The sequence below is a fragment of the Clinocottus analis genome, unplaced genomic scaffold (assembly GCF_023055335.1).
Source record: "Clinocottus analis isolate CAN_PGR_092001 unplaced genomic scaffold, fCliAna1.0.p SCAF_1, whole genome shotgun sequence".
In the NCBI taxonomy this organism is placed as follows: Eukaryota; Metazoa; Chordata; class Actinopteri; order Perciformes; family Cottidae; genus Clinocottus; species Clinocottus analis.
In genome coordinates this window covers 16,875,357-16,901,568 of record NW_027175820.1, presented here as the reverse complement: position 1 = coordinate 16,901,568, position 26,212 = coordinate 16,875,357, and the positions used below count along the sequence as shown (strand labels likewise).

At 39.4% G+C, this 26,212-nt stretch overlaps 1 protein-coding gene across 2 annotated transcripts in view; it reads right to left on the bottom strand.

Moving 5' to 3' along the window:
- Nucleotides 1-394: 394 nt before the first annotated feature.
- LOC137798324 (MAM domain-containing glycosylphosphatidylinositol anchor protein 1) overlaps nt 395-26,212 on the bottom strand; it is a 160,469-nt gene continuing 134,651 nt past the window's right edge. The window contains exons 16-18 of one of the 2 annotated variants that reach the window (XM_068595435.1): nt 24,264-24,394; nt 11,363-11,480; nt 395-5,127 (exon numbers count right to left, since the gene is read on the bottom strand). In XM_068595435.1, the coding sequence (XP_068451536.1) occupies nt 5,042-5,127; nt 11,363-11,480; nt 24,264-24,394 (335 nt within the window). In that variant the 3' untranslated portion in view covers nt 395-5,041. The remainder of the gene's footprint in view (nt 5,128-11,362; nt 11,481-24,263; nt 24,395-26,212) is intronic. The other variant, XM_068595443.1, reaches the window with a different exon arrangement.

Sequence of the window (26,212 nt, the reverse complement as noted above, 5' to 3'; positions counted from 1 at the left end):
GACAGAAACAGTCATGTGTGTTCGTCATGTGTCAAAAAGTCCACTGGAGCACCGAGATTCAGTTCCATATGGACTTGCAAGGTGTGTGCCACACATTAATCAAAAGTGAGCATTTACTCTTTTTTTTTTTAACTTAATTTAACATCCTATTGAAATGCGTTTTAGGGAAATCAGGACAAGAGTCCAGCATTTTGTGGAAAAAGTAACTCCTGCCTCTAAACCAAGACTGTAATAGCCTCATAAGGGTTTAAGTAACATTACAGGAAGCATTACGCTTACCAGCACTCATTGACTGTTTTACATTGTCTTCTTTCCCACGAAAAAGAAACTTGTACTGCAGTTGCTCATTGTCTTCACAGCTTTTTCACTTATGGAGAGAACAGAGGTGGAGGAGTACCAGACAGTTTATTGCAGGAAAACTCAATCTGTTCAAGACCGTGAAGACAGTATACAGTGTGTGAACAATTAACAGTCAGTTTGTCATTCCAGTCGTGTGGTTGTAAGTCCTGTGTTTGTTGGACTCATCCACTAATCTATTAATTTTCTAAATCTACCTCACGAGCTCAGACTGTTGCATCGTCACGTGAATGTGTTAATTTGTGTATCCACCACGTAAAACGATCCCAATTGATCGTGAATTGTGTTCATTCTGAGCTACATAGAAAACAAGCATAATTTGTGCTCATGTGATAAAAAAACCATAGATTGCATTTAATGACTATCTCTTGAATCGCCATGATACTGAGCTGGTATGTGAACATGTGCTGCTCTAAAAGTTCTCAGTAAGCAGATGAATTAGCATGTTGCTAACAGGAGATGGAAATGATCAAGTTGCTCACATTTAATGGACTCAAATAAGATCCCAAAATTCTATACTTTTTGATATGACTACATTTCGCCCTGGTCTTTTACTGACTTAACCTACCTTAGAGAGTTGCAACTGATATAGATAAGCCTAAATGTAACATTATGCAATAAACTTGACTTTAGATATTAAGATTTCTGATTAGGGCATTTTCATGACTAATTTGCGTGGTACACTTTTAGGTAGTTGTCTTGTCCTTGGTTTGTCTTCATCAACATCATTTAAAACTGGATTTGAAATAATATAAATTAAATCTGGAGGCACAAGTGTCTTTTTTCTTTTTTTTTTTTTTTTTACCTTTGGACGATCCATTAGATTATAGTATTGTTATTGGTTAGGAAAGCATTAAATAAAAAATCATTTAGTAATGAGTGTGTTTTGATGGACCTCCTCTTCCACTCAAAAGTATCAGTCTGATTCAAAACATTTCTGTTGTATGCTAACTGACAGTTGTGATCTGCACGTCTAAGATATGTTTGTTGGCCACAAAAAGTGTTTCACCTAGGAAATATATTCTTATTATTGACAAAAGCTTTTTATTTATTAGATGTTTGTTTTATTCACAGATGTTATTTGAAACAAATGAAGCACATGATTGTGTATTTTTTTTACTGAAATAACACATATCAATTGAATTATAAGTGATGCCTTCAGCATGGGATATTGTTATGTAAGATATATGCAAACCTCACTTTTGTCCGAGTTACGGCACAAGCAAAATTAAGTGTTGCTAAAGGTGTGATTACACTCCAAATATAGTAAAATTGCAATTACAAAAACCATATTTAAAATGGTTTGTAGCTAAAAAACAGAAAAAGACAATTGCTTGATCTAAGTTCTCTTGAATAATCCATTCGGACGGTCATACAGGGACTCAAGCACTGCTGTCATTAATCCACTATCCAGTCAAAATTCTGAATCATGTTTTGGAAAAAACAAATACCAATGTTGTTGTGTCATGCACGAGTCAATGGATACAGCAGCTACTTTCCCGCCTTGCAATATTGCCACATACTTTAATACTCATTGGTAAAAAAAGGACAATTTGTTGCTTGAACAGTCAACACAATGATAATAGGAAAGCTTAGCAACGGGTTGGTGTATGTTATGCTTTTATATGCTGTTCTTGCGTTGGTGAAATAATGCAATGTCTTTCACTTTACACGTGAGCTATGAATTCTCATACAAAGCCGAAACATAACCAAAGTGTTTTTGCGTGTCATTTTGGAAAATAGAACAAAGGTGACAGAAAATGCATCTTAAGATTTCCACAGTATTCTGTCTGTTGACTTGCAGCTGTCACATGTCCAAGTGCATGCCAATGATAGGCTCGTACTGCCATTGCAACATGGGGCAATATGAGAGATGGTTTGACAATAAGCACAATGAGATGCCTTACACATTAATGTATCATGATATTTCTGAAATGTATTTATTATGACATGGGTACCACGCACTGACCCACAGTGTGCTGCTTGAGAGCTGAATAATGCTTATGATACTGTACAACTTAAGCTGATAAATACCACATGTAGCCAATTCCATAGCCAAATAAGCAGGTGGAATTGGAGGTGTTGCAAGGAATGCCTAAATACACTTTTTGCAGTGTTGTGTTTTTAGGGAATGAAAATATGTTCAGTTTAGATTTAGAGTAGATGACTGCAGATTAACCGAGCTACATTACAGGAAAGCATGTCACTCAAATTGTGAAAACTTCTAAAATAGTTTGTATGATTCAGTTACAACCGGCCATCAGATGCACTTATCCTGCCAAAGCAAATTTATGACAGAGATAAAGCGAAGATACAGGAATATGGAGAGTCTGCCTTCAGTAGGCTTTAAATGACTTCCATATTCTTATATTACTCTACTGTCAGTGGAGCTTGAGAGATTTGTCCAACATGCCTTAAACAGCTTTGTGTGAGCTAAAAGCTGGCAACTATACGGTATGATGTTCTACACACACAATAGTAAACATCAGTACCAGCTTTACATTGAAATCGCCACTTACAGCCGACTGGGTAAGTCAATTAGGCACATTATTTCTGCATGTTATGTACTATTTATAATTATAAAATCAATATGACAATTTGTACCAATCACAATGAAGAAACAAAAATAACCCCAAAAAATAAGTGCAATGAACAAATCAACTTGACATGACAAAAGTACATAAGGTGTTAATAATTCACATGTAATGCACATGGTAATGAAGCAGATTAGTATACACAAGTTACTGGAGCAGGGTGACTGGTGAAAGGGACACTTTCTAGAGATACGTTGATGCAGCAAAATGCAAACATGTTATCTACCCACTGAATGACTAAAATAACTACAGCTTTACTTATTTTTAGTAAGTAAACAAAACTGACAAATGATGAGAAATACCCAATACGATGTGCTTTGGACAAGATGGTGTTTCTGCCGAGTGAACTGCCATCTTAAACACAATCATAAACTATTGTATATAGATCTACAGATATGAGTATTGCTTAACTTTAACAATCATATCTATAAGATAATGGAAAAAAATGTTTACACTCTAGACATTTAACGTTAAATAAACAATGACAGAGAAACTGTTATGCAATACACGCTGCACACCCGCCAGATACTGACAATCTTTTCCATCTTTCACTCATGTGAAAGAAGTGTATGTGAATTTCATACATGACATTCAATCGCCTGTGGAGAAAGAAATGTTTGAATGAACTCCCTCCAGGCTCTTTTTTGTACCACACCATTTGTTTCCCTTTATTAGAGACATGTCCAGCTACTCTGGTGTGATTGATCAATCCGAGTCATGATGGCCAGCGATGAGAGGTTTGTGGCAAGGGAACAGAAATGTGAAAGTTGCATCTACCATTCATGGTTTTACTTATAAATGCATCATTCACAGGAGACACATGTATTTGAGGCAGAGGCTGAGCTGAGGGCCTAGCTGTGATGTCAGCAAGGAAAACTGTGTGTTCATACGTGTGTGTCTGTGTGTGTGTGTGTGTGTGTGTGTGTGTGTGTGTGTGTGGTTGGTTTCTATCCAGGTGGCTTGGGTCATCCTGGCCATTCTTTTCTCCTGCTCAATTCAGGTTCTGGATCACAAATCATCTTCATCTTCATCCTCATAAATATTAATATAATACTTTATTACCCATTGCCGTTGACCATTAAACAAAACAAGAAAGCAAAATATATCAAAAAAAAAAACATTGAATAGGTCTGACAAACTGCAACATCACATATTAAGTAGAATAAAACCAAAAGGAACAGCAGAGGTTGTATAAACGTTGTGCTTCTTTAATTTCACTTTGTAAAGTCCTCCACTGTCCTAGTTGTATTTTAGTTTAAACTTTGTTATATTTAATATATATAGAGATAAATGTACACGTATATTCCGCACTGAGGTTTGTCTCTTGTGGCAAGCAGAGGGCAAGCAGAGAGGCTACCAGGGGCACCCTTCTTTTTTCCTCTGTTTCTGGTTCGTCCTTTACTCAGCATTCATTTGTTCATTCATTCACTGAACAGTTCTTCTTCGTGTGTCTCCTTGTCATTCAGTTGCTCCCGTGGTCCCAAAGGTCGGGACGGAAGGGAGACGGTCTTTGTGGAAAAGAAGGATTTCACCCACTTTCTCTCTCTCTCTCTCTCTTTTACTTTCTTCCTGGAATCCCTGTTCCCTCATTTTATTCCCTCAGGTCCTTTGTCATCTTTGGTTGAGTGTCCGACACTTTGGTGTGTCTGGGGAATAGGGTGGTGGGGCCGTTTGGGATTGTGGTTTGAGGGAGCAGAGATACATGAGAGGGTTCTTGTATATATGGAGGTTGGTGAAAGACAGGAAAAAGTGACAAAGTGAGACGCTGACATGGATTATGTGAATCTAATCAAACGAGGAGAGATTGTGACGTACTACTGAAAAGACCACTAAATATGTTCACCTTAAATACAATATGCGCGTCAGTGTCTGGGGGGGGGATGTTAAAAGAAAGCAGAGGAGAAGAAACAAGACAAAAGAAAGAAGGATGAAATGGATGCCAGGACATGAATACATTTAGTTGAGAAGGACGGACAGGGATACAGGTAAATAGAGGTACAGACAGGGAGAAAGGTAAAGAGAGAAGTATAAGGGCGCAAGTAAGATCAGTGTCTGCCACTTCAGACAGGTGGTGTTGCAGGAAGTGCTCATCATCTGTAGAGTAGCAACAGGACGCAAGAGAGTCCAAAGGTCAACCAGCTGGCGAATGGGAGCGAGTGTGATCCACCGATCAGAACTATGGAAATAGACAAAAAAGAAGTACAGCGATGTCTTGTTATTTTCCACACATAAATACTTACAGACACCTTGTTGCCAGGCGATGCTTTTTATTCGTGACTGTAAAATGTGGTAAAACAAACTTCCTGCATAACAGTAAAGATGGCTCGCCGGACACCTTTCACTCCTATCATACTGCATCACTGCACAATAAAACCCACTGTATAACTAAACAATAAAATGTATGAACAAAAATGAGGTGGCACCAGTGCCATTTCATGGAGAAACACAATGTGTTAAAGGTCCTCTATTCGACATTTAGCAAGAGACAACTATTTTCTATGTAGAGGCGTAATGTCTACCTGAGCAGAAAAGGAAGTCGCTCTCCCTCTGGGTGTGTTGTAATCCGAGCTTCTCTGTGCATTTGTCCGTGAATGCGTGTAAGTGCATATTTGTGCATGTGAGCGTGTCTGACTGACTAGCTAATAGCTGCCACTCTGCACTGCGCTAATGCGGCGGTTACAGCTGATGACGCCACTCTGAGAGGCAGACGGTGTTGTGGCAGAATTGAGAGCCCACTTTTCAGGTAAACACTGTTACCCTTCAGCTCTTCTGCTGTTGTTTGAAATCCTAGCGCTGTTAGCACCATTAGCTGTGAGTCGCTGATTTAGCCACTGCCATGTTGAGAGTCGTGGGGAAGCGATTCCTTTGCTCTGAATATGGATACCTTGACAGCTTGTTTTAAAATATATACATGGGGCTTTGCTAGACACTAACAGACTAAATGGTAACTGTTGCATTGCATTATCAGCCTTCTACGGAGCACCGTTAATGAACCAACATTGTTCTCCCGCCTAATAACCCAGTAGACATCCATATTTTGTATGTTTTGTATGTGTTTGAAGTTGAATTTCCTTGTCTAGTGATATGGTTGCAGATTGCAATCAAATTGAATAACCCTTTGCTCACGCTTCCCTTTCCAAGACTGTGATAACGCCAAGTGCAACACTGTGGTAATGCTGTTCCCAAGCTGAAAGGCCATCATCATCATATTAACACTACTTTAGGGCAAAAGGACCACACACAGCGGCTGTCACTATCACAGTTTTGCACTCTGCAGCTCCCGTTACCACAGTTTCTCAAGTTTTCCAGTAACCTACAGTAGCCCACAAGTACCGCAAACACACACACGATTTTCTCAGAGACAGTGTTTGGTTTGTCTGTTTTGGGCTACTGTAGAAACAAAGCGATGCTACACAACAGACTCTGTAAAAGTACACACTTTCTATGTAGTTATTAAAGGGTTCATTCTAATTTAATGAAATATTACATTTCTTCTAACAGAAATAAAGGAAATGCTACACACTGACTTTTTGTAGACAGGTGTTTGAAATTAGCAAGACATTCATTACAATTTCTAAAATATGTGGACATTTAATATAATAGTTTTCACCCATTGTCTAACAATAAAAATAATGTAACATACATATGAATCATCAAAGTAAATAATAAGTTTTCCCCCTCATAAAATACACTAAAAGTAAACGGCGTAAATGTTACATTTGATTTTTTGCCATTTGTAAACTGTCATAAGTAACCGGCTAACCTTGACATTACATTAACCACAGGCTAAGTAGATAACTGCATGTATACATTTATCACTTTGGCCTACGGCAGTCTCTGAGCCTGAGGCTGACTGCAAAGGCATGTGCAATGAAGAAGCCCTAGTGTGGCGAAAAATGTAGCGCTATTTTTGTGTGAAGCACGAGAAGGATTGTAGAAAAGTTGATCTGTGTTTTATGATGTACGTTGAGAAAAGAGACTGTCAGGGAAGAAAGAAAGAGTTGAGTGGAAATGGAAATACGTGGAGGTAGACAGAACCACGAATGAGGGGGCGGATGAGTAAACAAGAAAGAGAAACAGAGATTCGACATTGAGATCTTACACCATGACAGCTTTGAGATTTTAATGAGAAAAATAAGTTACAATTGATGTCATCATCTCCAATATGTGATGGATTGTTTTTATTCGATTTTTCCACCAGCAGGTTGTTATTATTCATGCACCGTTATAAGATGCAGTACACACATCTTGTGGTATGTGGTATGATTGTATTTGTTCAGAACCTTTTTACTGATAAGACTAACCTGCCAGTTAGATGCATGAGACCATCAAGGACTTCCTATTTATTTTGCATTTGTTATAATCTAATAAAAAAAAAGCAAAAACACACTCTTCTCTGGATACATACAAAACACTCTCATTTATACACAGAATTACAATGCAAAGCATGCAGCAACAAATTACACATGCATACTGCTCAAAGACAGAGTTTCATAAATAAAAAGTAGGTATTGTATGAAAAAGATCAATATGATTTCATATCAAGGGTCCGTCTTCCAGGCAGGAAATCAATATTTATAATAAAGCTTTGATCCACACGTATCACACACACAGACGCACGCACACACACACGCGTGCACACACACACACACACACACACACACACACACACACACACACACACACACACACACACACTCCTATAGTATATTTCGTGCCAACAGATTGAATTGTGACCTGGCGTTTTACCTCTCTGTCTGTCTGTCTTTCCTTCTCACACAAAGTCTTAAAAGCAGGGGCAATTTAATCCACTCACATGAATCTGAGCCTATAAACCTGCTTCTTTCATTTTCCAAGTATACAAAATCTCACCAATATCCAAACAATCACAGGCAGCAATACATTTAAAATGACTGCCCAAACTGTTAATGTAAATGCTGAGCTACCTCCTGGTGTAAACTTGAGCTGTTCATGTGTAAAAAAAAAAGAAAGGAAACAAGTTGAGAATTAATTTGTATTAGTTCTGGTTTTGCACAATCCCTACATTTCCACAGTACGATGCAGGGGATCTGTGATAGAAAAGTAATAATGAGATGAGAAGGGGACTCTTTAAATGGTAAAAAGAAAATACAGTAGAAAGTTAAACTGCAACTGACAAGCTCAATTTCAACCATCTCCTCTCTGAACACACACAAAAGAACCAGGTAGATTTCTGTGATTTATGCAGGTGGAGTTGCACCAAACATGTCAGAGGCAATCATCCTTCATCTGTGGAGGACCGCAGGATCACAGTCCCCCGTGCGTGCATATAGTTAACCTGAAGCAAACGTGTGTGGGAATGAGTTGTCAAATGTGTGGATTTGTGAGCATCTCCATGCCCGCGGTTGGGTAGAAACTGGTTCCATGTAATCGGGATTACAACAAATTATGTACTTTAATCTGCCCTGATTGCATTTGAAAACATGGCTTGAATCATACTGTATACTGTATATGTCTGACGTCTGTAAATGTTGAATATAGAAGAAAAAAAATCTTTTTTTTGTACAATGTACTATATATATATATATATATATATATATATATATATATATATATATCTTGAAGCCATTTATCTTGAAGCCATCTCTGAACCCATCGGTTATCGGTCTGATGAGAAATAATATTGCCTTTGGGGACAAGGGGATATTTTTCTGGGTTCTGTTGTAGCCAGCAGAAATCTGGGCCAAGATTCCCTTTTATTTTTCGTGGGTTGCTCAATGTTTACATGTACAACTTGATTGTGTCACATGTAGCCAGTTTACAAGCTAATTTAAACCAATAAAAAGTTGAATCACTGTCACATGAGTTTTTCGAGAAGTCATTCCGAGCTATCAACCTGCATTCAACAAAAGCCTGCTCAAACGTGATTGGTTACAAATCTCAGATTATTAATAGAAACCAGAACCCTTACAGAACCAAAACATTGTTTCTTTGCCCCGAGATTTATATGCATATACCGAATGAATTTTTACAGATTTATTTCCAAAATTAGAATAGATGTATTTGTTTGTAATGGATTACTTTACTAATTACCAAGATTGCAATGTACTTTATATTCAGTAACTGACTATAAAGTTAAATGTAGTTAAATGTAATCTATCTCCAAACCTCATCATACTTCACGTCTGTAATCTGTACTCAAGACACATGCATTTGTGTTTCTTTCAGTGGCAAAGAATCTTCAGTCGCTTGTCTGATTATTATTACCCATCTGCCACTGTATGTTTCCGCCTGCACAAAACCTGCGGGACACACATGCACATATGCGCGTACTCTGAGAGCTCCGCTCGAGAGCTTTCCTCTTCCTGTTTACACCTTCATTAATTATTCACCCCATCCGCCAATGGCTTTACAGGCGCACATGTGCGCGATTGCACACATAGGCAGACATATCACAACTGAGGGTTTGAGAAGGTAAAAGCAGGATGTTAATAATTCACAGTTTCATCTTTTGCTGTTTTGTGGTGTTTCCATGGCTCTAATGTTTTCCTTGTAGTCGGTTCGAACAACAGAAAAAGTGAACTAGACCATGCAGGTTGTCACCACATGTTGCTGCATAAAATCCTTCTTATTGTACAAAAATTGTGTTCATACATGCATTGCATATCCGCTATTTCTAGAAGTGGGTATCTTCTCCTATCCAAATTGAGGGTGTTGTATGCTGTACAAATACAGTAATCTTTTGAGGGATTTGTCATGGACTTGATTAAAACGACAATTACTCAACTGATACTAAGAATACCGTTCAGTGAAACTAAGTCCAGTTACTAATGCTCAAAGTCAAATCAATTGTTATGACAACGATTAAAAGATCAGAGTGCAGTAAGAGAACGGTGTAAACTAGCTGTTGTGTTGCACGTCTGTAGACAGAGAGAATGCAATGAAGGCTATTATGAGAATTTAATGATGTTTATGCGCCTCTGTGTGTGTGTGTGTGTGTGTGTGTGTGTGTGTGTGTGTGTGTGTGTGTGTGTGTGTGTGTGTGTGTGTGTGTGCGTGCATTCTTGTCTGTGAGTCTTGGCTGGCAGAGGATAGCTCTTACTGCAGCTAAACTGCTGGCAGGTTTTAGTTTCATATTCTCTTTCTTCTTTTAGTTCTTGGACCCGTTTCGCTCTTCATCCCCTATCCCATCCCACCCCCCTCTCTCTCTCCCTCTCTCTCTCTGTCTCCTACTCACACACACACACACACACACACACACACACACACACACACACACACACACACACACACACACACACATACACACACACACACACACACATGCACACACACACTCACATCTACTTTTGGTCACTCTCTGTCTTTGACCTTTTCTTATCTCCATCTCCTCTCCACACCCTTACCCTTTAGGCTATTTGAGTCTCTCCCCACATGCTTACATGGACATGCACTCATTCCCTGCAACAGACTTGTTATTCTTTCTTGCTCACCCTTAAGGCAGAGCCGACCAACAATATTTGTAAGTCACAACGTTGTATTTTGCTATTCTATTTATGAGCAGATCGCTTAGTTTGACTTGTCAAGCATGTCAGCATGAGGGGTGTGGAGAAATTGTGGTCAGTTTGTGGAGTGAAACAACTCTCCTGGTGGACTGATGCTTAGCCTCTGTCTGATCCAGGTGTGTCATTATTTCCCTCACTGCACAGAGATTCCTGTCTATCTCACTCTCCTCCCCTCATTCTCATTTTCTCTCAAAATCTATACCATAACACACTTTCTCTCAAACAGATAAATAACAGAAAATGTCAACGATCAAAAGCAACATATACGGATAATGAAGGGTAGATGGCTTATAGAGAACATAAAGTAAGAGGGAAAGACACAGAAGATAATAATGGTGTGTGTGGAGGAGGCAGCGGACTGTGGTAAACTTACAGGATGGAAAGTGAAAGGGAATGTGAAGTAAATAGAGCCATAGAGGCAGAGGAGGGAAAGCACATGAAGACGAGGCTTCCATGCTGGTGCCCTGTGATGTCCACTTGTCATCGTACAGCCCCCACATCAACAACAGTTTCTCTCTGCGTCAAATTCTCACACCTCTCAAACACTAAATATAAAGCAGAGTTCTCTTTCTCCTGGTCCTTTCAAAAGCATGTCTCTACATGAATTCACTTCTCTGCTGCTGTTCAATTTAATTCTTCTCAGTTTGAATCAAATTCAGTTAAATTCAGCTGTTTTGGCTTTTTAGCAAAGGCTTTACTGGCAAGTTTGCGGAAAACAAAAAGCTATCAACACTTTTTAGACATAAAAAATATGTTGCTTTCCATATTCAATTTTGAATGCAAACAAACCCTTTGTGTGTGTGTGGATGGTGGCAGTTAATCACATTTGCTTTGTTGGGTTTCTCTGGGTGTTTATGTCTAGCTTACCTGTCTTACCTGCGCTGGCGACAGTGTTCTCCTGCTTGCACTTCCCGATGGTGATGGACACATCGTCAATGGCAATATCTCCCTCGAAACTCTGGCCTCGAATTCCTTCAAATACAATCTGTTTCAGGTGAAAGACAGAGTGCCGGTGAATATACTGCTTATGACATACAGTACATCTAATGAGTCGAAAACACAGCCAGCGCCACGCTCGGACAAACTCGACTCAAATGAATGTATGTGAGGGTTTTTTTCACTTAGCAGCATGCCTACAGCAAACAAAATATTACATTGTTGTTTTTATTGTTTGTTTTTTCAAATATCTAAATAAGAATGTGATGATGAAACGTGCATTGAACATATAAGAGCTGAAACTGTTCAAATGAAAGCATTATATGGCACTAGCTTTGAAAAAGGACAAAGAGAGTAAATAAGCAGTGCAAATAACAATATGCAGCGAGTAGAATTCATCAGTATGAAGTTGCAGTACAAGAAGTACAAGTTGCATTCTTATCCCATGATCATTTATGGACCCAAGACAACAAAACCGAACAGTAGACTCATCTGAAAACTTTCCAGGCGACTTCCCCATCTTAGCCACCAGCCATCTGGTTTTGACTGACAGCCTAATTACATTGTTGTACCAAGGCACCCAGCTAATCAAAAACCAAACATATTCTGTGTGGAATACAAGTAGGAAAAGAGCAAACAAACAATGAAACTTTGCAGCTCCAAAACAACAACAAAAACAATTCTCACGACTGACCTTGTTATTGGTTTGACTGCAGACTTTGGCACTTTGCAATGTTTAATTTTAAATACGATAGTCAAAATGTTGGCTGTGTAATCATTTCTGGGAGAGTTCCACTGCAACATTAATACGGGATAATTTGATCTGTTAAGTGTTTGATTTTTTTCTTTTTCAGAAAAGTCCTCCATGCAGAAATTGTTGGATGGGCACACACATATAGCAATATTCAACACAACATCTGCCATCTAGCCCCTGAGCAAGGCACTGAACCCTCAAGTTATTCTAGTCACATTCAGGATCAGGTGTGAATGTGTGTTTGAACATGATGCGGATGGAAATACTGCCTGCATATATATATATATATATATATATATATATATATATATATATATATATATATATATATATATATATACCCGCATAGAAACTTATACCAGAAAGCCAGCAGGTGCATACATAGAGGGGTGCCAAATATGCATCAGTGGCCGCACTTCCAGACCTCCATCTGGTAACACCAATGAGCTGGGCTTCAGTATCAACAGAGTATTTAACGTGATACACAGGCAGAGCAGGCCTGCTGTCAACTTGTGTGTAAATATACCAAGCAGAAAAGCCTGAACCTAACCTTATGCATGTTCTGAGTAAATGAAAAGTTGGGACTGCTGCATTCTCACACTGCTGGGGCATCCATTACCTGAGTTTTAATCTGGAAGTCTTGCTGCTAACAGCGAACAGCGCCATCAGTTTGAAGTATCAAACAGAAATTCATAAGGCAGATACCAATAGCCTATTCATGGCCACGGACAATGAGAAGCATGACTGTGTGCATGTGAAGTGATATCTCCAGTTCACCAGTGTAGTGTTATCACAAAAAGTCAAGTTCAAGGTGAAAGAAGACAGACAGTGGAATTTGATAATTCCTAAAATGTCCGTCACCTTGTTGGCTCGGTTATTGTAGCCTTGTATTGTTATTTGTTTCCCCGTGGTTCACCTTCCAGTCTAGCTTCTCCCAAGCCACTACAAACTTGCACGTACATATTTTTCCCGCTGTTTCTCTCTTTGCGTATACAAATTTCCTCCAATTAAAGATCTAAATCAATTACATTCATAAAGGGGAGGGAAACACAAAACCAACGCCACCTATTTCCCACTTGCTTTCCAATTTACTCCCTGAGCAAGAGATCTTCTTTGAATGTATGAATAAAATAATTAGGAGAACCTTGAAACTGATTGGACTGTGCGGACGGAGAAAGAAAAGAAGTGCAGCAGCACAGGCTCGACGGGTTTAGCTGGTCGACTCATTTGTGCAAAAAGGCTTATTTGATTCACTCGGCAGAAGGTAGCTGTGAGGGAAACTACGGGATAGTAGAGGGAAGAGAATAATCGGTCAAAAGGCCATGGTCATCTAATTTATCAACGCTACAGTGCTGTTTCTCCATCGAGTGGCTGTGGTTAACACTTTGTTTTATTTATGTACTTTCTTTCTCAAGTCCTGTTTTCTATGTAAACTAATAAAACCAGCCGAGCACATTGCCTGTTTCTGCGCACCTGCAAGCATGTCTGCATCAAACTGTTTAGAGAAGAGGCACCAGATTGTTGTATTATCACAAGATGTGAAAAATAATTAGGAAAGGGAAGCCAAGAGACCAACACCGGTATTGACACGTACGCAGAGAACAACAGCGCAAATAACTATTCTACCACATGACAAAGCAACCACATTGTGCGCAATCATTTCTTCAATGTCAGCGTTGCCAACATAATGGTTTCATACATTTATTTTTTTCTGAAACCCCTTAGGGAAACAGACCTGTGTCCTTTCCCTGAAATGTTCACTGCTGACAGATCAAGTGTCCAGCAATGATCACTGTGCTGAGGTGGAGTTTAGCTCATATGTCTCAAAAGTGGCAGGTTGGCTTGGTACACTGTAATGGGACATTTTTAGGACTGATATTGACTATTAATGTTTTTTTCTATCAAAACCATCAAGTGTATACAGCACTATAATCATTATTTCTCATCTTAACTTCACTTAAAAGTAGCCAAGTGAGGTTTTTCTAAAATAAACTTGATAACTTGGACAACTCTGGAGTGGTGATGAGATTATGGAATGCACAAATGGGTTCATGGGCCATAAATGGCTGCTGCTAGATCTAGTGAGCCTGATATTTAACTATGACATTTACCAAATACTCAAGAATCATCACACCGTTTAATGAAAGTAGACTGCAAAATCTCTTCTGGAAAAAAGTACAAGTAGAATCCTCTAAATTCCCATTTCTTGTCATAACAGTGCTGTCTGAAGAACCCAAAGTGAGATAGACAGCTTGTGAGTGTATTTGTGTGTGTGTGTGTGTGTGTGTGTGTGTGTGTGTGTGTGTGTGTGTGTGTGTGTGTGTGTGTGTGCGTGCGTATGCGTACGCGTGTGTAACAGGATCAAAGGGTGTCAGGTTGGAGTTGTGAATGTGTCGTTTTGTTGAGCCTTGTAACCTCTAATGTTCCTATTGATGTGCTGTCCATATACCAGAGGGGACAGAGAGAGAGAGAGAGAGAGAGAGAGAGAGAGAGAGAGAGAGAGAGAGAGAGAGAGAGAGAGAGAGCTAGAGCTAGAGCTAGAGAGAGAGAGAGAGAGAGAGAGAGAGAGAGAGAGAGAGAGAGAGATGACAGAGCCAGCTTTGAAATACCGCTGCAGAAGAGAGTCGGTGCAGTGTGAGGCACACAAATGTGGGTTGGCCTGGTTTCCAAAAAGCCCTCCAGGTACCAAACACTGCAAGGAACACAGATGGCCTCTGGGTAATCCACAGAGGAGCGAGTGGGGACACAAATAATCTACAACAACATGTTACCTCTTTTTTTTTGGTAACTCGATTGATTTTATGGGTACATGTAGCTTGTGCTTTAAACATCCCAGTGAACAACCAGCTTTAAGGCCAATTCACGCTTGTTATTTTAGATTTGAAAAGGAGCGGGATTGGCAAGCTTGCTGAAGGGAGACAGTCGGCGGTTTCATGGAACAATAAAAACATTCAGCAACAGCAATCGCTACAGGCATAATGATTGACAATGTACTTCTGAAGACGCTTTTTGTGTATGGGCGGCTCAAACAAAAGGGTTTCATTCTTAAGTATTCAATGAACCCAAATCAAGACCAGAGAAGCTCATACAGTGGCAGTTGACATTTCACAAGTTCACAACTTGAATATACGCAGAGGGTAATCACGGCCAGCAAGCATTAAACTATTTAAATTATAATGCTTCCTTATCGGTTAACCTTTATTGTAAATAGTTACCACTGTACAGTCAAAGCCTTGTATTAATGCAAGCCATTGGCTGGGGTACAACTCTTTCAAAGAGGCAGGAAGGGAAGCAGTTCTCAAAGACATCCTTACTTTTGTTGGACGGAGGACAAAGAGAGGGGAAATGCAGACGAGTGGCAGCACCTCAAAGGCCTTCGGTGTATGCAGTCAGTGAGCTGTGCACAGGACTAGGACTTTGTGTTCTCCATGGACATGCTCTCAACATGAAGCAGAAATTAAACAAGCATAAATATGCAGCCACATATGCAGCCACTCCTGCACTCTGTGGAACAAAATAACATTTGTTTCACACAGCAATCTCCTGAGAATTCAACAGAATTAGAAAATCATAGGAATATTGTTGAAAGGCAAAAGTTGAGATAGACACAACAAGGTTATCACTCTTTATTTTTTATTGTAAATTAAAGTTAATGGTTTCTATAAATGTATACAAAAAGACTTAACATTAAACTGTAAAGCACAGTACTCAATCTCTGGAGTATTCAGCTCAAGGCCAGTTCATAATGGCTGATTCGACAAATTGCATCCAATTAAAATGATCACATTGCAGTAAAACCCTATTTAAAAAAAGCACGAGTCAAAACCTCTCGAGGAATTGATCTGAACACGAGTCATCCATATGTGGCAACCAGACGTGACAAGAGAGTCTGGTACAACTGAACACTATAAGATATTTTTAGGCAACCAAAACGGTTACAATTAAACTTTATGAAGTGAAAACACACTGTGAAAGGGTTAGAGATGTCAGCCAAAAACACCCGACAACTCCATGTTAGCCACCTATCAATCAGACGGTAGCCACGCCTTAAAGCACAACCTCCTCTATTGACCTATTTTATTCTAAATGAGACCATAATTTAGTGAATGAACATCATGCTGAACATCATTGAAGAAGACTTGAAACTAGCGGTTGAGACCGTAAACTTTGTTTTAGAATGTTTACTGCAATAAATCAGGTGAGAAGGGCCATTTTCTCATATACTTCTATACAACCTGACTTCTTTTTGCAAAAAGAGGAGACAAATATCAAAAAGAATGCCAGTTAAAGGCATTTTCAGTTTAAGGCACTTTCACATTGGCTTCACCTTTCAGACCTGGAGGTTGCTGCCCGGATACCCAACCAGGATTCACAGACCTCCTCTGGACCCTGGGAAGAACAGTAGCCAAACATGCTAAACATGCCTTTGACATGAGAAATGAATGTAGTATAACTGACGTTTAACATATACCTGATTGAGAAAAGAGAAAAGGTAAGGCAGAGTTCGCATGTAGAGTAGGTGAAACTAAACAACTTATACTGCATATTCAAGCTAATTCACTGATCAAAGGGCGGACCACTGCCTGTGGAAGTTGATGTGTTGTCTTCTGTGGTGCTGGAGGAACTTTGCCCAGCCTGAGAAAAAAAACTCTGATGATGTAATAAGTGTTACTGTATGTTTGCTTGGACACGAAAAATGTCATAAGAGGGCGCGGCATACAATTCACAAGTGTTTACCATGCAGGGAGGGTTTAATCGAAAATACAATTGAGCTGCATTATAACAAATGTAGGTTCCAATGGTTTTGTAGCTTAAACTATGCTCGGTTATCAAGGTCAGGTCATCTAAAAGCTTCTGCGACATTGATTTTGGCTTATTTTCTCGTCTATTTTTTGCTAGTTTCCTAACATTATGACTAACCCAATCCTGAGCCTCCCAGCAGCCAAATCCCCGGTCCTCTTCAACCGTCATCTCATCCTCCATAAAGATCACTACCAAGAGGCACACCAATTGACAAAATAAACCTAATCCAACCATTCTTTGCAATTTCAGCAACAACAACAGTTGTGTCAGGTAATTCCCATTGTCAACAGCAGACAGCTCAATCATTATTATTGATTGAGAGGAAACCGGCCCTCACCGGAGATAGAGGGGGAGAGTGAGAGACAGATAGAAAATGGGGGCGCTGGATGAACAACAGCAACAGACGGTGATGGTGGTAGGAGAGGCAGCGATGACAGTTGAAAAAGAGTGAGGACGACAGGTCGAGGAAGAAAACTCAAGAGTGATAGACAGGTAGATAGTACATAGATAAATGGGGTTCCTTCTTCTTATTTTATTTTGTTAAGCCCTTGGAGAGCTCAATTCATAACAAAAAGAAGTAAGAAAGAAGGAAAAGTCAAAGAAGGGGAGAGAAAGAGAGTAACAAAGAATGTTTATCAGCTCCCCTCCTCTGGCTGATGCTGGGATCAAGGCTGCATGTTTTCTACATTATTTAACAACTCCATTTGTTACACAGCTGCGGTGTGTGTGTGTGTGTGTGAGAGAGAGAGAGAGAGAGAGAGATGTGTTAAACAGATAGAGCAAACTGAAGAACTGAAATAACTCTTAAAGTAGTTGTGAAGGTCGTAAAACTTGAATTCATTTAAAAAACAAAATCTAAAGTACATTTATTGAATTTGGTGATCTCAGTGTGTTACTTAAACTCTCAACTGTGACTCTTTTATATGTCATTGGATCATACCGGTTAAGGGTGGTGTAGGTTGCTAAGAAAGAAGAGGGTAAAAGTATGCTGTAACAAAAAATTGTGAACCAAATCTAAACAAAGTATGTTCTATGTGCTGAGTACATGACAATACTGTTGGCATGCTGAGATCCAGTTTATTTAATATTGAGATTTACGTACGTATATATATATATATATATATATATATATATATATATATATATATATATATATATATATATATATATATATATATATATTAGTGCTGTCAAGCGATTAAAGTATTTAATCGCGATTAATCGCATTTATTTCATAGTTAACTCGTGATTACAGTCGTGCCTCGCTATAACGCAGTTCACCGAGAGGTGAACATAGCAGTCAGGCGTCGTAGGTCCTGTCGTTGGATGTGATGTATATTATATCAGCTAGATCCTCGCCTTCGCAACGCTAACAGGCTACACACAGTAGCATCCATTTAGCTTTGGCTGCAGTAGGTGCAGTCGTTGTGGTGTCCATGTGTTTCTGTCCCAAGTCATCCGTTCGTGTCTGGCTATGACGAAGTGGCGCAGAGTTAGCATCAGCTGTGTGCTTGTCCATCGAGTGGTATTTCAGACTGGATAGCTACGATGATAGCTCAGTTCACAGTGACAAATGGCTCAAACCACTTTGGTCTTGTCAAGGGAACCGTCTGACAACTCTTTAAAAGTAAACTTTCCATTCATTAGCGTCTTATTAATTTTGCTGTATCGCGTTCCCCATTCATTTCAACCGGTAACATTAGCCTGCTTCCAAGCGCAAACGGCGTGCCTATTGTTTTGCTTCCGGTTGAGCTACAGCCGGTGTTGAAAAATGAAATTGCCTTAACGGTGTTAATCAAATTTGACGGCGCTGAAATTGGTTCGCGTTAACGGCGTTAATAACGCGCTAATCTGACAGCACTAATATCTATCTATCTATCTATCTATCTATCTATCTATCTATCTATCTATCTATCTATCTATCTATCTATCTATCTATCTATATCTATATATCTATATATCTATATATCTATATATATCTATCTATCTATCTATATATATATATATATATATATATATATATATATATATATATATATATATATATATATATATGTATATATTATATAGTTTCGGTCAGTGGTGTTGGCTATTAGGCCAGATGTGATCTCATACATCCCTGTGATGGAGTGGACAACCAGTACAGTTTGAATGCAGACATGATAAAGACCACACAAGAGAGAGAGAGAGAGAGAGAGAGAGAGAGAGAGAGAGAGAGAGAGAGACAGAGAGAGACAGAGAGAGAGACAGAGAGAGACAGAGAGAGAGACAGAGAGAGAGACAGAGAGTGAGAGAGTCATGTATGAAGGAATTGTTAGTTGCCAAGGTCCTTCCTCATTCATCTATCATGTCTCTCCTGCCTTTACCCAAGTCACGGTACACCCAGGAGATGAATATTCAAGATGCATTAAGTGCTTTATTGATGAGGCAAAGACAACCTCACATGTCTCATCCCCTAAAGCGCACACATTATCTTTGTGTGTCTCTAAAACACCTTCTACTTTGCTCACAGAAAACATGTGCAGACAGTTCTTCTCTAACAGTTATTCTATTATACTATTCTATAGTATATTACAAGCAGATTGTGATATCTGGACCAAATATCTGGGTGCCTGCTTTGAAACTGAATAGCCACAGCGTGGAAAGGACTCGGCTCTCCCTGGCGTCGGCCTCTCCTGGCACAGTGTGTGTCTAAAGTCTGTTGTGAGCGTGAGTGGTGTTTCTGATTCTATTTTCATCTGTGTCTGTGTCATGTGTGTGTCTATCAGAACATATGTTCACTGTGCTGTGTTGAGCGAAAGGTTCTGATTCTTGCTCTCAGAGTTGATAACTTCAGGCTGTCCGTGGTTCATACACATTTTTCCCCACTTGGTCCTAACACGACACCCCTTTCTCTCTTTTTCCGAAAAACTGTGCTATCAGCTCCTCATCTAAGTCTTTTTAATTAATTTAAATTGCAAAAGTACCGTAAACCTTGTGGGAAGAGGATTACATTGAAAAAAAACCTTAAGTTTTAATATTTCCGTAAACTCCTTAACACAACTCAATGACAATGTTTTACTAAAACATTCATAAGTACCCCTTACAACAGTGGATTTCAGTCAAACACACAACCCTGTAACCATACATGTCTGTGGGAGTCTAATACATAGATTAACCTGCATGTCCACAGTTGTAAATGCAATCTAGTGTGTGTGTGTGTGTGGATGTAGAGACACTGAGGAAGTGGGCGGAGCCAGTTCATCTGCAGGACATGCATTGCTGCTTCTGCCCGGCTATCGGGCAGAAGCAAGTACCGTAACCCTTCTGAGTTAGGGGCGACTGGGTTGAGTGGTTAGTATAAATAAAATTAAAAATTAAAAAATAAAAGTGTCAGCTAAAATGGAATGTAATGTAATATCTCACAAGTGTCAACACTTGCCCCGAGAGTTGAGACCTACTGGTTTATCGACAAATGTGAGGGGTGAGAGCAAGGACCAGACAAAATAAAATGCCTTATTCCACATGGTCAAATGAAGACCACAAGTACAGTCACATTCTGTGGGAAACACTAAAGAGATCACCCCAAGATAACCACATGTGCAGAAGAACAAAGATTGTACTGTATGTGTGTGTGTGCAGCATCTTAGGACTTGTATCTAAGAGACTCCTTAACATGCAAATACGATAAAACCGGCACTATCCTACATCACAGAGGAGCTCTAAAACATACAGTAGGCCCACTGTTTCCAACTTAATTTTCCCTTTAATGGTGAAAGGAACATGGTGTTCCAGAGGCATAGTTAATGAAGAGCAAATGCAGCCCCGAGCTAAGGCCTTCAGCCCACATTCATCATGGATTCAATTTCCCCCATGCACGTACAGAGAGTATCTGGAATCATTACAACACAACTAGCAGGCATCCCTTGCTCATAAATAAGCCTGTTAATTGACCTGTCATAGATAATTGCTGCAGGGGATAGGAGACTAGTGTAAGTGTGTTTAAAAAAAAGAGTTTGGCTGAATGTGTTCATGTGTTTGGATCTAACAGTGTTTATGCATATACATCAAATAAGGTAGACAGATATATTGAAAGCGCAAGTGTGTGTGTAGGGGTGAGTGTATGAGCAGTCAATCATCTTGGGTGTGTTTTAGAGCTATTAGTCATCAGCCTTGAGACGTGTGTGTGTGTGCGTGTGTGTGTGTGTGTGTGTGTGTGTGTGTGTGTGCGCGTGTGTGTGCGTGTGTGTGTGTGTGTAGCGGACCACGGCAAAAATCGACCCAACTGGTCCTCCTGTCCCAGCACAGGGGGCCAGAGAGAAAAATAAGCAGTGAGAGAAAAAAACAGAAACAGAAAGAGATCGAGAAACATACACAAGAGGATAGAGGCACGCAAAACAAAACCCATCATCATTTTTTGCCCTCATTTCTTTTGCCCTCTCTGTTGGGTTGTAAACTCACTGAAGTACACACACGTGCACAGTGAGGGAGGAAGCATCTTGCCAATTCAGAAAGGAGGACTGAGTCATAAAGTTTACTCGGTCACATCCCAACAGGGAAGAGCTAACTGCAGCTGCCATAGAGCCGGAGGGACCTCAATGATGTGTCAACAGACACTGTTCAAACACAGGCGTCGCTTCTGTTATGTCTCCCAGACCATTTTCTTCCACTATTGACTGAAAGAGTACAGTGAACCTAAACTTCTGGTGAACTTAAACATGGAAAAATTCCAGTTCAGCTCAAACTAGGTAAGGTTGTGCCCCACAAGCTTGATTTGAGCTTGGTCAGAATGTTATGAATGTTAAGGCGAAACTGAGGGATTGTTATATACAACTGTAAATCATAGTTGTTTTTTATTGAAAACCCAAAACTATTGTATTTTGATGTATTTAACACTGTAGGTAATATACTAGTGCAATATATGGTTTGGTCCATAAGAAAATGTAAATAGCATGAGACCTCGCCTGAATTTTCTGAACTCAAACCCTTTCTAACTTTGTTCTGCTTCACTTTATCAAAGTCAACCTTTGTAGAGAGAATGTTCACATATTATGCTATGATTTGGGTTTGAGTTGGGCCTTACAGCTGCATCATTTTAAAGAAACAATCATCCTAAAAGTGCAAATTGTTCTAGGCAACTTTTTCGGTGTCATCTTCATTTACTCCTAACAAGTAACAAACAGACTGATATTTGCATATCTGAACTAAATCTCACATGTGTAGCCTTTGACTGTAACACCAAAAGTATTCAAATAGCCTTAGTGGATGCAGAGATACACCCTTTTTAGTTTGTGTATGCAATTTTCAAGTAGAGGCCTAAAAATAGGTGGGTTTTAACCTACTAAATTCCAACAACCATTAACTCCAGCAAACACGCCCACACTAAACTGAAATTCATTGATACAGATATATATCTGATACCAGTGCCCTCTTTTCCTTTTCACCATAAAACCTGTATACTTCTGTGAGTGGAAATTACTGGGATCATTCTTTCTTTTTGTCAGGTGATGCTGTAACTAAACATTCAATTCAATTCAATTAAGTTTATTTTGTATAGCCCCAAATCACAAATACAAGATTTGCCTCGGAGGGCTTTACAATCTGTACACGTAACATCCCCGTCCCAGGACTTACATCGGATCAGGAAAATCCCCCAAATAAGGATAGTAAAAACCCTTTGACAGGAAGAAAAGGGAAGAGAGCAACAGAGGAGGATCCCTCTCCCCGGATGGACAGAAGCAATAGATGTCATGTGACCAGAATGAGCAACGTAAAAGAGTTACAGCACATTACATGAATGTGAACATCTCTTCTTAAAGAACAACTTAAGACCCCTTTTTATCTTCCTTAAACATTATTTTATATTCTATCTTACTATTATATTACATTTTCTCTCTCATGACTGTAGCGCTACATATGCATGCTATTTGGAGCTTTTCAATTGGTGTGAAACCTTGTATTATGCCCTGAGATCAGCACATTCTTGATGAAGCGAATAATCCTCTGGTTACCGTGTGGATAGGCTTGCTGCTGACATTCAGCAGAAAATGAGCTGAATGTTCACTCAGAGGCTCTCATTTATCAATACTCCCCTCAGTACTAAAATGCTAAAATGCTGTACCCACATTTATTCAATAAAGAAAAATGCACCCAAGCCTCTCATTTAAAATGTAATTTATATTTATCATATTTTGCAATGCCTTTATCCGTGTTACTAATTTCACAAATTTCACAAATGTGGCCTAAAAGAATTTTAAAAAATAATTTAGGTGGATTTTAATGAAATCATATTGTGACAAAATCATGTATCGAAAATTGCGTAGTCTATAATGATACGTTCTTACTTAAATTAGAAATGACTCAGTACTTTTTATTTTTAAAGTATTTATTCTCACAAGCGTATCCAAAGGTATGTGGTTAATGTACTGTACTTTTGTTCAAATGAATTACTAGAAAACTGCTATATCATGATATCTACTATATATTGTTATTGTAATATGAAATTACTGAAATTGTGAAATATGTGGACAGCTCTACATTCACTGAGGGACATAAAATATATTTTGGATGTGCTAACTTTGTGAAAATTAGGTGGGAATAATTCTGGGTGCTCAAACATGAATCTAAATGTGATGGCTTTCTCTGGCTCTTAGGAGTTTCAAATGTCACTGTGGCGAATTTACTGTGAAAGATTTATCAAATTACAACCAGCGTTTAAAGCCTAATTCTACTGGAATTCCCTTGATTCCTCACAGTCAGCCGAGTATAAAACCCTGTCTTGTTCTATCAGCTGCAGTCGAGGCCTTCCTCCTGGGGAAAGAAGCAGTAGAGGAAATGTCTTGGAGATGAGAGAGAAGTAAAGTGAATATATAAGCATATCATTGTATTTTTTTTTTCTTTTCAGAGAAAGACAAAGCAGACCTGACAATGCTGTCGGCACGTGGTGGCAATTAACCCTCAAGAGGCGAGCGCTGGAGGCTGATTTCAATTCAGAGGTTGAGGTCTTTCAACATCAAGCAAACACTTCTCAACTGCCAACAGTTGACCGAGTCATACCTTTAGGCCAAATGATGCAATATATACCAGCTGCTTAGTATGGCTGTAAGTGTGCTTCTTTAAGAAGCGCAAGATTGTAGGTTCCATCCTTTGGTCTGTTTTACGCATAATGTTCTATACACAGACAGACATATTCATAAAATATTATTCTGCTGGTTTAAAAGTGCAAGTACTTCACTACTGTTTTGTTGTTTTTATGATTGTCTTTGTTGGGAAGAAAAGTAATTGCCGAGCCATTACCTGGAAGGGCCCACTGGGGCTGATGTCGAAGAATGCTTTCCTCCAGTCCGGGCCCTGATGACCAGACTTCGACCACACCACAGAGTCCACAGAGGCAATGCTCCTCACTCTAAGAAGCACATTGAGAGTGCCTGTAAAAACACACACATACACACGCACACACGCACACACACACACACACACACACACACACACACACACACACACACACACACACACACACACACACACAAAGAGAGATCATTAGAAACTGTGGGGGAACTGCCGATGAGCAAAAACTGAACACTGGGTTGGGTATGGCTTGGAACGTGTACCACATTGAACAAGTAGGCCGTGATCTGAGTTGTGTCTGATCCGTTCAAATGCTGCAAATGGCCAAACAATCATGTGTGCCCACAAGTGCAATGGAAGGTAGTTGGTTGTCACCACTGCTTTCATCCCAAAGAATCTGATTCATGTTTCCGACAGCCCTGTAAGCTCTGTTCTCTGTCATCGGCATTTGCATGACTTCCACCAACGTCACCAAATATCTAATCAAATATGTCAAGTTGTTACCGTTAAAATACAGAAATAACAAAAAATCTAGGAGACAAACTCGAAGCAAAAAAAACAATACAGTGTGACATATGTTTGAGCTCCATATATTTGAGCTCCATATATTTCAAGTTGCATACTTTTATGAGCAAAAACCTGGCTGTGCTGTGGACCACATATAATTGATATAGGGAGTGTAAACAAATGTGTTGCAAAGTGCATATGCTAGGTAGGGGGAAGCTCGAAGGTCAGGTGTATGTGGATGACATTTAGGTGGAAATTAAATGTGTGAGGCTCCTTGGATGAGTGGATATGTGAACTCTACAGTCCAGTGGAACGTTTTATTTTTCACAATGGAGCAAAAGGACCGCAGCGAGAAGGGAAGAAGAAAAAGTCAGACAGATGTAATGATGGAGAGAGGTAGCAAGAAAATAATGTTTCCTTTAATCTAAAGTATTTACATAGCTGCCACAGGATGTTTGGTTTAAATATAATTTTTTTTTTATACCCCAAACACATTTTAAGTACTACGGAAACAAATCAATGGTCCTAAATCTTGAAAAATAAACTGGAGAGAATAACATAATTCGAGCCATAGGGAGGTGATCCAAATACTCTCTCCCTCTCCCTCTCCCTCTCCCTCTCTCTCTCTCTCTCTCTCTCTCTCTCTCTCTCTCTCTCTCTCTCACTCTCTCTCACTCTCGTCTCTAAGGTGTGAGAGATTTTGTGAGAGCCATTTATCTTCTTAACGATCCTCAGCCAGCCCCCTAATTGGAACATTAACCAACCACCAGTCTCTTAAACAAATACGCAGGCAGGGGGCACGGTGTCCATGTGTTATATACTGTGTGTGTGTGTGTGTGTGTGTGTGTGTGTGTGTGTGTGTGTGTGTGTGTGTGTGTGTAAATGTATGTCTGCAAATGAAATGTTTGTCATTCTGTTGTGTTTGTGTGTGTGAGTGTGTGTGTTTTTGAGCTCACGTCCTTTAACATTTTAAATGTGCAGCAGGATGGCACTAATTAACTTCCTGCTCCATCCGTTAAAAGGTTTGACTCAGGAAAGTTTTAATGGGGTCAAACAGGGACGTTATATAACATGTACCCCTGTATGTAGTGAAAAGAAAGAAGCAGTGTGAAGTAAACTGTTGATTCAGTTATAAACATGTTAATTAGCATTTGACCATTTATATATTCACAAAGACAACATTTCTGATTTCCAATGTTTACTGTATGTACACTGGTTTTCAGGTTACTTTTTTTTCTGCTATTGACACAGTGGGAACCTCAGTCATTCATGTCTTAGCTGACAGTTTTAGGTCTGCTGTATAGCATTTTTTGGGCTCTTGTTTATCATTATAAGGTTGCCGACCAACAAACCTCTAGGAAGTCAGCCTGCACGGCCAATAAATATATTTT